The following is a 16114-nucleotide window of genomic DNA, read 5'->3' on the forward strand; positions in this document are numbered from 1 at the left end:
CTATTTATGTTAAATGGAGAGAGGGAAAGCATATTACAAAGAGTATGATACAAAACAACGTCTATCATAATATATATAAGCGTTCTTAACTTGAACTCTATTGATGAGCTGCTAAAATTCTATGTAAAAGAATATCATGGTTATCTGGGAGAAGAGCTATATTTTTCATCAGATTTTCAAAGAGATCTGCAATCCAAAACGGTTATGAACTACTAATATATTGTAGAACATAACAGCCGTTATCTCTGGGTTGGTGGAGTTACTGGAGATATTGATTCATGTTATCTGTTTCCCACAATGAATATGTATCAGAATTTTTTTTTAAATTTTATTTATTTATTTATTTATGGCTGTGTTGGGTCTTCGTTTCTGTGCGAGGGCTTTCTCTAGTTGCGGCAAGTGGGGGCCACTCTTCATCGCGGTGCGCGGGCCTCTCACTATCGCGGCCTCTCTTGTTGCGGAGCACAGGCTCCAGACGCGCAGGCTCAGTAATTGTGGCTCACGGGCCTAGTTGCTCCGTGGCATGTGGGATCTTCCCAGACCAGGGCTCGAACCCGCGTCCCCTGCATCGGCAGGCAGACTCTCAACCGCTGCGCCACCAGGGAAGCCCCTGTATCACAATTTTAATAAAGAGTCTGAGAGATGATTTTGGTCTTTAGTTGTTGCCGTGTGTGTGTGTGTGTGTGTGTTTGTGTGTGTGTGTGTGTGTGTGTGTGTGTGTGTGTGTGTTTAAAGGGAGAAGAGAGAGAAGACCTTCACAGAGTGAGGGGCTGTTTGGGACAGTGGTGGTGGAATTGAATAAGGTAGTGAAACATTAAAAATATGGAGACCAATCATGTACTTCTTGGTTATTTAATAATTTCACAACTTACCTAATACTTCTAAATATTTGGTATCCATTCTAAAACTAGAATTTTACTCATGGGTCTTGTATTTCTTCTAATTGCTAAGGTTTAAAATATCTATTTTAGTGGAAAATTCCTCTAGCTGTAATCTCATAATGCTGCCAATCTTGTTCTCGTGATAGTTTTATCCCCCAGCACAACACCTTCTAGTCTTTCCACAGAAAATATGAAAATTCCCAGAGGGGGAAAATTTCGGTAAATGGTGGTATTTATCTTTGATGATACTGTTTATTCTTTTTCCTTTTCTGAACATTATGGTTAATACTTTGTAGCTAAGGGCAGAGGGGGATTCTTTTTGGAATTGTATTGGTTAGAGATTTGTGTTAACATTCCTGAATAGAACGTTACAATCTTTTTGGAGTTAATAAAACAATCTTTTATTCTGGGTATTTTGCGCTGTACATATCCAGCCCTCAAAAATAGGTTAAAAACATTTCTGTTTTTAAAATAAACAGAGCTAAATTTGGTAATAAGATCAAGTTAAAACATAACACAGTTATTCACAATTAGGACAGTGTTCTTTACAGACCTGATACCTAATGGGGATAAATCACTGATTATGTTTTTCAGTAATAATTATTCCTTGTTTTGAGTTTGTATGATATTATCACTTGTGTATTGACAGGCCTGATATGAAGGATTTTTAAAATTGTTAATAGGTTAAACTTTTTGAAATGCTGTTTTAAGCTTGTACATCAAGCAAATACAAACATATTAAGGGATATCCACATTTTTAGGTTTTCGTTTGTAGTTGTCAGCGTTGTGGTTTCTACTTGAATAATCTGTGGTTGATGCAGATAAGTGGACTTCTTTTTAAGTGAAAAGAGGTCCTTTAAAATGATTCTAATGCTCTTTTATGACATGATAGATAATGGCTTTGGTGATACCTTACCCTCTTGATTTTCTTCCTACCACTTTGCCAGTATTTCCCAGTTTTTATTTGTAGTTCTTCCTTTCCTGTACTTACTCTTTATGTGTTGGTGTTACTCAGCTCTTTGTCTTAGACTTTATTCTCTTTTTGTTCTGTGTATTTGTTCTAGAAATTTCTTTCACTCTGGTGACTTTGGTTACTGTATATACCTATGTTGATGATTCTAAATCATTAGCTCTATACCTATATAACCAACAACTTTCAAATATCTACTTTTAGATATCTTAGAAGCATCTTAAACTCAGCATGTTCAAAAGTAAACTTGTGAAACTTAGTAGATTTCAGTAGTTGGTATCAAAATCCATTCTTGCTCAAGTCAGAAATCTGGACATTGCTTTTGACTCTTTCTTTCTTCCTTCCTTCCTTCCTCCCTCCTTCCTTTCTTCCTTTCCTTTCCTTTCCTTCCCTTTTCCTTTTCCTTCCCTCCCCTCCCCTCCCCTCCCCTCTCCTCCCCTTTCTTCACTACCTCACTTAAATTCAGTCATTGTAGCTCCAGTGCCAACCCACCAATCTAGGACACCATCATCTCTTTTTCTAAAAAGAAAAATAAATAAATTTTTGGCAGTGTTGGGTTTTTGTTGCTGCGTGTGGGCTTTGTGTATTTGTGGCGAGCAGGGGCTACTCTTCGTTGTGGTGCACGGGCTTCTCATTGTGGTGGCTTCTCTTGTTGCGGAGCACAGGCTCTAGGTGTTTGGGCTTCAGTAGTTGTGGTGCACGGGCTTAGTTGCTCCGCGGCATGTGGGATCTTCCCAGACCAAGGATTGAACCCGTGTTCCCTGCATTGGCAGGCAGATTCTCAACCACTGCACCACCAGGGAAGTCCAGGGACACCATCGTCTCTTACGTAGATGATTACAATACCCTTCAAACTGGTCTCGCTGCCTTCAGTTTTGCTCATTTCCAGTGCATTTTAGTAAAATGATTCTGTCACTTTCCCTGCTTTAATGACTTCCTATTACCTTTAAATGAGTCTAAACTGGTCTCCATGGCAGAGTGATACACAAGATAATGTTAGGATGCAGGAGGAAAATGTTAGATCTTCTGTTTATATTTACCTTTTAATATAAAAGACAGTAAGACATTTACAGTCATCCCTTGATATTCACGGAGGGGGGATTGGGTCCCGACCCTGAGGATACCAAAATCTGTGGATGCTCAAGTCCCTTATATAAAATGGTGTATTTGTATATAATCTATTCACATCCTCCTGTATACTTAAATTATCTCTAGAGTGCTTATAGTACCTAATACAATGTGAGTGCTATATAAATATGTTTGGCTTTTTGGAAATTTCTAGCATTTTTTCCCCCCTGAATATTTTCGATGTGGGTTGGTTCAGTCTGGATGTGGAACCCACAGATTCGTAGGGCCCACTGTATACTTAATAGCTAGCACTGTGTACTTGTTATTTACTCCCTTGTTCTATGGTATCAGATGATTATTTAGTATTTGAGGTACCCTGAGGTACAAAGTGTGCTTTGTTCACTTTCTAGATGTTGCACAGTAGTGCAATTTGAATGGTTAGATGGATTTATGAATTATTATGTTGTTTAACTAATACAAAATGGATAGGTCGGGGGGGAATTTAAGGAGAATATAAAAACAAGTATATAAACGCAAAGGTGATCATGTGGTTGTTCAGTTGGCAAGATACATAAAATCAGATCTGTTCTTATAAATTAGAAAAAAATTTTGATGCTTGCTTTGGAGTTTTAAGTGAAAATTTTAAAAACTTTAAATTCTTACTGTGAGGCATCTCTTTCTGCTGTTACAGACATTAAAAATCAAATATGCAAGCTCATTTTAGAACTACACCTTCAAATCTCTATATATCACAAAGAGTTAAAATAAGTTCCTCAGAAGTAAAGCATATTCAAATTATACTTTCATTAAAATTATTATAGTCAATTTTTGTGAAAACAAAAAAATTTGTACCATAAATAATTAAAATGTATATTTAGGGACTTCCCTGGTGGCACAGTGGTTAAGAATCCGCCTGCCAACACAGGGAACACGGGTTTCATCCCTGGTCCGGGAAGATCCCACATGCCATGGAGCAACTAAGCCCATGTGCCACAGCTACTGAGCCTGCCCTCTAGAGCCCGTGAGCCACAACTACTGAGCCTGTGCACCACAACTACTGAAGCCTGCCCGCCTAGAGCCTGTGCTCCACAGCAAGAGAAGCCACTGCAGTGAGAAGCCTGCGCACCGCAACGAAGAGTAGCACCCGTTCGCCGCAAATAGAGAAAGCCTGCGCGTAGCAACAAAGACCCAACGCAGCCAAAAAAAAAAATGTACATTTAAAATTCTGTTCACCCCTTTATGTTATATTTTTTGTGATACAGATAATATTTTAACAATATCATATTGTAAATCATATTATTTGATTTACATATATGTTTGTATAATAAAGTATATATGAATATGTAATATTTAATATATAACCAAATATAATGATATTGTAAATCGATTATAAAGATAGTAGATAAATATACATACCAATGTGTATGTAATGGATAAATTTGGAGACCATTAGTTGAAATTCTTCAAAAAATAGCTTTCAGGTCTCCTGCTTGCTTTTCCAGTGTCATATCTTATCACCCCTATATTTACCTTTCATGCTTTAGCCATATTGGATTTTTCTGTTTCTCAAAGGGCCGCGCACTCTTTGTTTCTAGATATTTACACATTCTTATTCCTCTTTTAAGTCTGAGTTTAAACATTCTTTAGCATAATGCTGCTCAAAAGTGTGGTCCTTGAACTGTTTGTAAGTAATCCATGACAAGGTAAGAATAAAACTTAAGAGTAAATATTTAGAAGCCTGAATTGCATTTTAACATTGTCATCATCACGCCTAAGTGCATGATAAGCAGAATCCTTTCAGAACAGGATATCAACTAGTTCAGGTGCTGTGGTACGTACGTGATTTTTTTTAATTTAAGTATTTAGAGCAAAATTGAGGGAAAGGTAGAGAGATTTCCCATATAAACCTGTCCCCACACATGGATAGCCTCCCCATTATCAACATTCCTCAACAGGGAGGCACATTTGTTACAATTGATGAACTTACACTGACACATCATAACCACCCAAAGTCCATAGTTTACATTATGATTCAGTCTTGGTGTTGTACATTCTGTGAGTTTGGACAAATGTATAATGACATGTATCCATCACTATGGTATCATTTTACTCTCTGATCTTTTTATTCTCTCCATAGTTTTGCCTTTTCCACAGTGTCATATAACTGAAACCATACAGTATATAGCCTTCTCAGATTGGCTTCTTTCACTTAGTAATATGCATTTAAGTTTCCTCCATATCATTTCATGGCTTGATAGCTTATTTCTTTTTAGTGCTGAATAATATTCCATTTTCTGTAGTTTGTCTATTCACCTTGAAAGGACATCATGGTTGCTCCCAAGTTTTGGCAATTATGAATAAAGCTGCTGTAAACACCCATGTGCAGGTTTTTGGGTAGACATATGTTTTCAGCTCCTTTAGGTCAATACCAAGGAGCATGATTGGTGGTAAGAGTATATTTAGTTTTATAAGAAACCATGAAACTGTTGCCAGAGTGGCTGTACCATTTTACATTCCCACCAGCAGTGAATAAGGGTTCATGTTACTCCACATCTTCACCAGCATTGATCCTGATTTTAGCCATTTTAATATGTGTACAGTGATATCTCATTTTAGTTTGCATTTCCCTGATGATATATGATATGGAGCATCTTCTCATATGCTTGTTTGCCATCTGTATACCTTCTTTGCTGAGGTGTCTATTAAGTTCTTTGGCCTATTTTTCAATCGGGTGGTTTGTTATTGTTGAGTTGTAGAATTCTTTGTATATTTTGGATAACGGTTCTTTATCAGATATGTCTTTTGTAAATATTTTCTCCCAGGCTGGCTTGTCTTCTTGTTCTCTTAACATTGTCTTTCACAGAGCAGAATTTTTTTTTTTTTTTTTTGTAGTTTACTGTCATCCATTTATTTTTCTAAATTACCTTTTTTTTTTTTTAGAAATTTCATGTAATGTCTGGAACATTTATATTAACATATTTCCATACAAATAACCCAATGAAAGTTTTGTATTAGTTGTTTTGCTTGCTTGTTTGTTTTTTTATACTGCAGGTTCTTATTAGTCATCAATTTTACACACATCAGTGTATACATGTCAATCCCAATCGCCCAGTTCAGCACACCACCATCCCCACCCCACCGCGGTTTTCCCCCCTTGGTGTCCATACGTTTGTTCTCTACATCTGTGTCTCAACTTCTGCCCTGCAAACCGGCTCATCTGTACCATTTTTCTAGGTTCCACATACATGTGTTAATATACGATATTTGTTTTTCTCTTTCTGACTTACTTCACTCCACAGAGCAGAAGTTTTTAATTTTAATGAAGTCCAGCTATCAGTTTCTTTCATGGATTGTGCCTTTGGTGTTTTATCTAAGAAGTCATCAGCATATCCAGGGTCTTCTACATTTTCTCCTATGTTAGTTATCTTCTAGGAAATTTTGTAGTTTTGTATTTTTCATTTAGGTCCGTGATCCATTTTGAAGTAACTTTTGTGAAGGGTATAAGGTCTTTGTCTTATTTTTCATTTTTTGCACACGGATGTCCAGTTGTTCCAGCATCATTTGTTGAAAAGTCTGTTTTGTTCCATTGTATTGCCTTTGCTCCTTTGTCAAAGATGACTTGTGGGTTATTTATGTGAGTCTCTTTCTGCTTCCATTGCTGTTCCATTGCTCTATTTGTCTCTTCTTTCACCAGTATTGCACTGCTTGATTACTGTAGCTTTATAGTAAGTCTTGAAGTTGGGTAGCGTTAGCCCTCCAACATTGTTCATTAATATTGTGTTGGCTATTCTGGATCTTGCCTCTCCATGTAAACTTTAGAATTAGTTTGTCAATAGCCACAAAATAACTTGCTAAGATTTTGATTGGGCTTGCACTGAGCCAGTAGATCAGTGGGAAATCAAAGTTGGGAAGAAGTGACATCTTGCCAATATTGACTCTTCCTATCCATTAACAGGGATTATTTCTCTATTTAGTTCTTCTTTGGTATCTTTTATTCGAGTTTTGTTGTTTTCCTCACGTAGATGTTGTACATATTTGGTTAGATTTATACCTAAGTATCTCATTTTGGAGAGAGCTAATGTAAATGTATTGTGTTTTTAATTTCAAATTCCACTTGTTCAATGCTAGCGTGTAGGAAAGGGATTGACTTTTGTATGTTAACCTTGTATCTTGCAACCTTGCTATATTGCTTATTAGTTCCAGGAATTTTTTGGTGTGGATTCTTTCACATTTTCTCCATCTTATCATTTGTGAACAAAGACAGTTTTATTTCTTCCTTCCCAGTCTGTATAACTTTTATTTCCTTTTCTTGTCTTATTGCATTACCTAGGACTTCCAGTAAGATGTTGAAAAGGAATAGTGAGTGGGGGGGGGGGCATTCTTGCCTTGTTCCTGATCTTAGCAGGAAAGCTTTTGAGTGTCTTACCATTTCGTATGATGTAGGTTTTTTGTAGGTATTCTTTATCAAGTCAAGGAAGTTCCCATCTGTGCTTAGTTTGTCCAGTTTTTATCATGAATAGATGTTAGAGTTTATCAAATTCTTTTTCTGAATTTATGTGTGATCATGTGATTTTCTTTAGCCTGTTACTGTGATAGATTACATTAATTGATTTTTTTGTTTTAACTGATGAACCAGCCTTGAATAAATCCCACTTGATTTTGGTGTATAATTCTTTTTATACATTCTCGAATTTGATTTGCAAATATTTTGTTGAGGATTTTTACATCAGTGTTCATGAGACATCTTAGTGTTTAGTTTTCTTTTCTTGTGATATCTTTGGTTTTGGTATTAGGGTAATGCTGGCCTCATAAAATGAGTTAGGAAATATTCCCTCTGCTTTTATCTTCTGGAAGAGATTTTAGAGAATGTGTATAATTTCTTCCTTTAATGTTTGGTGGGATTCACTAGGGAATCCATCTGAGCCTCGTGCTTTCTTTCTGTCTTGCAAGGTTATTAATTACTGATTCAATTTCTTTAATACATACAGGCCTATTCAGATGTTTGTTTCTTCTCGTGTGAGTTTTGGCAGATTGTATCTTTCAAGGAATTGATCTATTTCATCTAGGTTATCAAATTTGTGGTCAGAGTTGTTCACAGTATTCCTTTATTATCATTTTAATGTCCATGGTATCTTTAGTGATAGTCCCTCTTTCATTTCTGATGTTAGTTGTCTGTGTCCTCTCTTTTTCTTAGTTAGCTTGGCTAGAGGCCTATTGCTTATATTGGTATTTTCAAAGAAATCGCTTTTGGTTTCATTGATTATTCTGTATTGGTTTCCTGTTTTCAATTTCATTGATTTCTGCTCTGGTTCTTGTTATTCTTTTATTCTGCTTACTTTGGATTTAATTTGCTCTTCCTTTTCTAGTTTCCTAAGGTAGAAACTTAGATTATTCATTTTAGATCTATCTTCTTTTCTAATACATGCGTTCATTGCTATAAATTTCCCTCTAAGCACTGCTTTTACTGCATTCCACAAGTTGTAAGTTGTAAGTTGTGGGTTCGTTTTCGTTTTGTTCAAAATATTTTAAAATTTCTCTTGAGATTTCTTCTTTGACCTATGTGTTATTTAGAAGTGCACTGTTTAATCTGCATGTTATTTTGGGGCTTTCCAGTTATCTTTCTGTTACTGGTTCTAGTCTAATTCTCTTGTGGTCTAAGAGCAGACATTATATGGTTTCTGTTCTTTTAAATTTGTGAAAGTGTGTTTTTTGGCTCAGAATATGGTTTATCTTGGTTAGTATACCATGCAAGCTAGAGAAGAATGTGTATTCTGCTCTACCTGTGTTATTTTTATGTTAGTCATTTGTAACCCAAAATGTGTAAGAATTGAAGAAGGATTTATTTACCTTAAAAATCATGTGTTAAATTTAATCAGGCATATTCTTTTCCCATAAGTAAAATAATTAAAAAGTAAATATATAATAGTTAAATTAAAATAAAACAAATAAAAACTAAAAATCGTTTTTATTCTTTTCAATTTCTGCTTTTGTTAGTATTATTTATATCTAGGAAGTAAAATTTATATTCTTTATTTTCAATCTTAATTTACTTATGATAAAGGAAGCTTTCCTAGATTTTTTTTTAAATAAAAAAAGATACATCTTTTCTGAATGTGACAGTAATACGAAACCAAATGATGATGATGGAAGTAATTTCAAAGAGGTACAGACCAAAAGAGTTTGTACTAGTTTTGTTGGGAAGTATCCTCCCTCCTATATTGAGTTTAATTTTTAACCATTATTGATGGGAAGTGCTAGAACCACAGTGGGTTATTTGCAGTGATGTACTGGCTGCTAAAACAATAAAACCATCAAAATTTAAGTGGCATTTATATGCATGACATAATTATATTCACAACCACAAATGCCTTATTTGAAAGAAGAACTATTACAGTTAAGAAGCTGACAGAAGCAGATCTTCAGGATTTCATATGTATTCAGGATTTCATTAGTATTCTGTGAGTTTCTTTTACAGTCTGACTTCAGGTTGCTAACATTAAAAAACTACACACAAATGACAAGACAAAGATGTTTGCTGGAAGGTGTTGGAGGAATCTGTAGCAAAGAAGGTAGTTCATGTAACACTTCCCAGCAACACCCATAGCTTGGTGTATTTAGGGACAGTTTTAGTCATACAGAAGACCAACTCTTAGACAAATCAGGATAGCAAAGGAATTACTGTTACAATATGATCAACACATTGATTTTGCTAACATGACAGTAATGTGAAGGAAGAATTTATTTTTCAGCTTCCTTGCTGACAAACACAGCTTGCTCTGAAGTATATAAAACTTTGAAGAGTTAACAAGTCAACAAATGTGGTTTGGTGTTTTGCTTTGCTTTGCAGGAGTATGTTCTGATTATTATATAGACAGTGACAGGGAAAAAATGTTGGAACTTGTGCCAGAATGTAAATCAACGTCCTGCTTGTTTCATTGAGAAAGTCTTGTTATGTCGGCTGAACTAAATAGTGTACTTGGTATATCGACTAAATTAACAGTTCACTAAAAGTGTGAATTACTTAAACACTAATACATTAAATTTGAGGTTTTAAAAAAACTAAATGATAGTTTGGAAGCTGAGCCAATCAACTGTTACCATATGCTGAGGTATACAATAATTTTTAAAGGGAAATTTTCAGGCAAAGTATTTGACCTTTGGCATGAACACTTCATGTTTTTACAAGATAAAAAATCAGGTTTTGTAAATCAACTATACTTCAATTTATAAAAAAAGAAACTAGTTTGGTCCCCAGCTTTTAAAATATGTGAATTAAGTTTACTTGTCTGATAGCATCATTCTTTTTAAAAAAATGATCTTAATTAGCCTTTCATGCAAGAAAGAAATATCAAATGTTCTCAGTGTTACATAAGGTCAAAGGACAAAAATGAAAGTTAGAAATTTGGGGGAAAAGATTCTTCAAATTGTTATGATGGGTTCCACAATTTATCAGTAAGTAGGTGATGATTTTAGTATTGCACTGTTGCAAAATGTTATAATCATATACCTTACAAATTTGATAAGACACTTTGAATTTTATTTTCCATCAAAAGAAAACCCATGCATAGGAAATTAATAGATCAAGAATCTATTATTTTTCATCAAAAGTTATTTTAGATTTAACTATACTTTTGATGGATAAATTATTGGAACTGGCTACCAATAAAGAATTGAGGACAAATTTTGAAAAGTGTCATTTTCTGCATATTGGGTAAAAGTTAAAACTGAATATCCTGAGCTTGCTAAAATCGCTTTAAAGTCTCTTCCCCTGTTCTGGTCAATATACATCTGTGAAACCAATTTCTCTGTTGTGAGTGCTACTAAAACAAATCATAGAGGTAGTTTAGATATACTTTACCCCTTGTGACCAGCACTGTCATCAGTCCAACCTGGATTAGGTAAATTAGCAAGAATGATGCCAGCCTCCAAAAGAGCCCCCAGGAAGCTCTACCTCCTGGTATCTTCACCTTGTGTAATCCCCTTCCACATTCAACATGGGGTTGATGTGATAGTATGTCACTTCTGAGTTTAGGTCATAACAGAGACTGCAGTGTCTGTCTTGGTTGTTGTGTCGCTTTCTTTCTGGAAGCCAGCTGCCTTGTTGTGAACAGCCCAGTAGAGAGGCCCTCATACTGAGGAATTGAGGCTTTTGGCCAACAGCCAGTGAGAAGCTGAGGCCTTTTGCCATCAGCTCTGTGAGTGAGGCAAATTCTCCAGTCCAGACAGGCCTTCAGATGACTGTAGCCCTGACCAACAACTTGACTAAAACCTCATAAGAGACCCTGAATCATGAACACCCAGCTAATCTGCTTCCAGATTCCTGACCAACAGAAATTGTCAGATAATAACTGTGTTGTTTTAAGCCACTAAGTTTTGGCATATTTTTTTATTCAGTAATAGATAACTAATGCAAAAGCAAGAAGCAAGCTTATTTGTTATATTAAAAACTTTAAATATTGACATATATGCTATTAGTTCAGAGTGTGTGAATTGGTGTTTAATATGAAGAATGGCTATTTCAGTGATAACTTTTGGTTAAATAAGAATTATGAAATGACAAAAGTTGCTAGTGCGATAGCTGTTTTCTATAATTGCCTATATGCATACTTCCAATGAAAATTACGAAGTTTTATGTAATTCTTTTCTTTTTTGGTTTATCCTATTTTTGAAATATAATTTTATGGGTCTGAATCTAATAAAACATTTAGGCTTGTATTTTGTATGGCCTTTTTTACTTTTATTTTTCCAGTTCATTTTTGTTTGATCTTACAAAAGTATTGGTCCATGGGGACTTCCCTGGTGGTGCAGTGGTTAAGAATCCGCCTGCTAATGCAGGGGACATGGGTTTGAGCCCTGGTCTGGGAAGATCCCACATGCCGCAGAACAACTACTGTGTGCCACAACTACTGAACCTGTGCTCTAGAGCCCGCGAGCCACAACTACTGAGCCCGCGTGCTGCAGTTACTGAAGCCTGTGTGCCTAGAGCCTGTGCTCCGCCACAAGAGAAGCCGCCTCAATGAGAAGCCCATGCACCGCAATGAAGAGTAGCCCCTGCTCGACGCAACTAGAGAAAGCCTGTGTGCAGCAGTGAAGACCCAACGCAGCCAAAAAAAAAAAAGTGTTGGTCCATGATGTAATGGAATTTAAAAATAAAAGGAGAAAGAAAGTGGTTCTTCACTAGAGATAGGCTACATTAGGTCCCCTGTCATAGTTCTTGGAGTACCTTACACTTACCTTATTGTGATGGTTGTCTTGCTTTATTGTCATTGGTTATATTCCTGTTACACTGAAAGCTCTATGAAAGTCTGAGTCCGTGTTTGCATGTCTGTGTTTCCTGTTCCATCTTCAGTACTCATAACAGTGTCTGGTGCTTAGCAGCTACTCAGTAGATACTGGTCAAAAGAATTAATTAAAAAAATTTTTTTTTATTGTGTTGGAATAATGATTAACTTCCATAATTATAAATAAGTTGGCTGTTATAACCATGTGTCCTCAGGGGAATGATAATTGTTTAGGGTGAATAGAAAATACTCTTGGCACTCTTCTTGCTGAATATTAGGTATCTTTAAAAATTTTGTATCTTTTTTATTTCCATAGCACAACCACTGCCTCTGAAGAAGATGTCTCAAGTAGATTTCCCCGAACAGATAGAAGTGGGTTCAGCAGGTATAACAGGGATGCAAATGCTTCTGGTAATTTGGTCTCAAGTAGCACATTGGAAAAGAAAATTGAAGATCTTGAAAAGGTATGAATTACAAATTATTTAAGATTTATGAAATTAATATACCATTGGGATTCCTTTTTCACTTTCATAGCAGCAGAGAGAGAAAAATTGAAATGTGTAAGGAAGAGACAGTGTCGAAAAAGGGAAAAGAATAAGGGGCACTAATGGAAGATACCATTAGTGTTAATTGGTACTTCCATTAGTAGTCAGATAAAAGCTTTGAATCACTCTTAATTATATATTTTCTAGATGCATAGTGGCTAAGCATTTTCTGATTTCCTTAATACTTTTCTATCCAGTTCTGTTGATGTTAAAACTTTTAGAAATGGAGCCAGCTCTTGAATTGGTTAATATTTAATGGATACTCTCATTTTGCCAAGTGTTATCTTTAATATATTGAAAACAATCTTTGCCTTTGAAATGGTTAGAAGTCTCTGTTAGCAGTATGTACTGCTGTGTGTTTATTATATTATCTGTACAGATTGTAGACTTTCTTCTGGGTTGTGAGTTAGAGCCTAGAGCCACTGTGGTGTTTGAAACAATTTTAAGGATAAACCTGTTTAGGAGTATCTTTGAGAACATCTCAAATGAATATTGGCATTAATTTATTAACCATGGGGTCTCAACTTTGTTCTGTAAACATTCAATCCCTAAAATTGATAACGGTGCTGAATTACTTTCTGATTGTTGAAAGTGTGTTTTATTTTGCTGAACTGAAACTATTCCTTGTGATATAAAAATTGTTTTAGGTAGAGATTGAATTTTAAAAATTCTTTTTATAATATTATGATTATTTTTAGTTCACATTTGAATTTTAACCCTAGTTTCTGTGAGTTTAAATTAAAAACTTTAAGGAATACATAGTATAGTTTTCAAGGGGGTTCTTCAGAAGGGCTTTTAAAGTTCCACAAGAGTTTGGATTGCGTTCCTAGTAGTTGGCAGCAGCTGATTAATGAGGCCGGCTGGCTGCTTTCCTCTGAGGGTGAGTAAGAAAGAAGCCAAATTCTATGTGAGACCTTTCCAGTTCTGCTTCACTTTTGCCCCCAAGGTGGCTGACCCAGCATAAAGTCCTGGCTTCTGAATAAGATTGCTTTGGAAAAGGTGTTGCATTGTTTAAAAAAAAGGAAAGTTTAAAAACCAGTAATCTTTTTCAGTTCCTTCATTTTATCCATTGTCAGTTAACTGGCAGAGCCAAAAGTAAAATGGAGGATCATTATTTTTCTGTTTAGAGTTTTCCATAGAGCCATCTCCTTTTCTTAAACTTCGTATTTTTAATTAAAATTTGAATTTCCTTCAACAGGGTATTAGTCATTAAATGTTAAGATATTTTGTTACTAATGGTGGTGATCAACTAAAGAGCTAAAGTCATTGAGTATTGGTATTTGTTAAAAACTTGGTAAACATAGATTTAATCAGAAGTATATTTTACAACTCCTGTATTCCTCTCATTCTCTGGTTCTTTTCTGGGATGGGTTCCTCCTTCCCTTACCAAGTGACTTAAGAAATTCATTGGAAATCTTCATGTATCTAAGGTACTTCACCAGACTTAGCAGATGTATGTATGCTATTTAAGATTATAAACAACTTGTTACTTCCCAATTAATACTTTGTAATTATATCTACCAGGAAGTGGTAAGAGAAAGGCAAGAAAACTTAAGACTTGTGAGACTAATGCAAGATAAAGAGGAAATGATTGGAAAACTCAAAGAAGAAATTGATTTGTTAAATCGAGTGAGTATTCACATACTTCAGTTTAATGGTTTCCTTTTTTTCTGTCAACTGGATGAAAATACATAAATATGAAGAAATTATTTAATTTTATTAAATAATAATATGAACTAAATAGTTCATTCTCTTGTTAATGCGATAGTAATTTGTGGTAGCCAGAGCCGTCATTTCATTCCATAAACTGATTTCCTCTGGCCAGTTACCAGTCAGTTGTATTTACTTAATATTGTTCTTTTGGGGATGGACCAGTGAATGGATTTGTTCTGTGTTTAGTTAGAATCTGGAGGTAAGAGGCAGCTTGGTCAGCGCCACACATAAAATGGTACTGGTACAGAGTTGCCCCAGTGAAGAACTAAAATTGCTACTGTCTTGCCATAAGAAACTCCATATGTCCTTGTCTTTGTGGTATTTTCACCACTTTTTTTCCTCCAGTTATACATATGCATCCCCAGCTTTAGGTTTAGCCTAAACCTAAGGTCTCTCTTTTTTTTTTTTTTCTCTTTCAGCCCTAGAATTTACTCTCTGCTTAAGAAGCAGGTATTACTTAGGTAATGGTAATGAGGAGAGATTTCATAGTTTCCCTTTTTCGAAGGCTTTACATAAGATGGAGGAAAGAAATAAATTTGCTTCAGGGAAAAATGGAACAAATTCCTAATCCAATCTTAACTCTAATTCTAAAAGAAGAGAAAATAGAAAGCTTCATTATGTGCAGACTCATTCTAATACAGCTCTGCAGCATTAACTGCAGGATGTGGATGAGGACACTGAAACTCAGAGTTTAACTTGCTCAAGGTCAATGTAGTAATCACATAGTTATCTGCTGAGCCAGTATTTGACTCTCAGGTATTCAGTAGTTTTAATTCTAAGTAAGCTCTTCTATTCTTATAGACTGCCTTTCATCTTGGTTTGGAACACGGGCATTCCTCTTTTGGTTCTAGAATAATTTAATAAAATCTGCAAATATTTTTATGTCTATGATGTATTCGCACTGTCTTAGGCAGTGTGTTCATTAAAAAGAATAATAAAACACCTGCCCTTACAGAGTTTATAATCTAGTAATGATATGTGAATGTATTTTATTATTTAATTCTAAACCTTAGGTAGGTCTCAGTTGTAGTGATATTAGGAATCCCGTATCTTTATTATCGTTAGTTTCAACAAATTAGTTTCCTAATATTCATTTAGTTTGTGAGTAAATACAAATTCTGTGTGTGTCCATTTAAAAATCATTTACCTAATTGTTCAAAGACAGTATACTAAATGTATCAGAATTTTGCTATCCAGTAGTACACTTAGAATTCAAATTGATTTCTCCAAGTTTAGTGTTTTGAATTGCAAGGGTAAATCTGTAAATGTCTGCTTTTCCAACCATCAGTAAATAGTCTGCCTTGAAATAGTTTTTCTTCAAACTAAAACTTATAGTGGATTGTCTTTGTATTTACCAACTGGTTGTATATATGATACTAAGATTAATATAGGGAACATAGAGCTAGAATCGGGTAACTTTAAAGCACCTAGTTTAGTGGCTTTCGCATTTTTTTAAGCTCGAAACCTTTCCCTTAAACAAAATGTCATAGAGAAGCCTAACGTAAATTGAACCAGATCAACTCTGTAAGCCCCAGACCTCCTTTTCTGTATACCTCAGTTCTATCACCTCCCCAGATTCTCCCCCTGCAACATGCATACTTGTCAAAGATCACCAAGGTGGTAGGGGTACATCTAGAACTTGTACTTGGATCTTTT

General features: G+C 35.3%; 1 protein-coding gene across 1 annotated transcript in view; it reads left to right on the forward strand.

Moving 5' to 3' along the window:
- The window catches only part of PAWR (pro-apoptotic WT1 regulator), a 105843-nt gene that overhangs the window by 84363 nt on the left and 5366 nt on the right, over positions 1–16114 (forward strand). Inside the window, exons 4-5 of the mRNA XM_082419062.1 lie at positions 12517–12664; positions 14270–14374. Coding sequence (XP_082275188.1) covers positions 12517–12664; positions 14270–14374 — 253 coding nt within the window. The remainder of the gene's footprint in view (positions 1–12516; positions 12665–14269; positions 14375–16114) is intronic.

Source organism: Balaenoptera physalus (assembly GCF_965194825.1).
Source record: "Balaenoptera physalus genome assembly, chromosome: 13".
Lineage (NCBI taxonomy): Eukaryota > Metazoa > Chordata > Mammalia > Artiodactyla > Balaenopteridae > Balaenoptera > Balaenoptera physalus.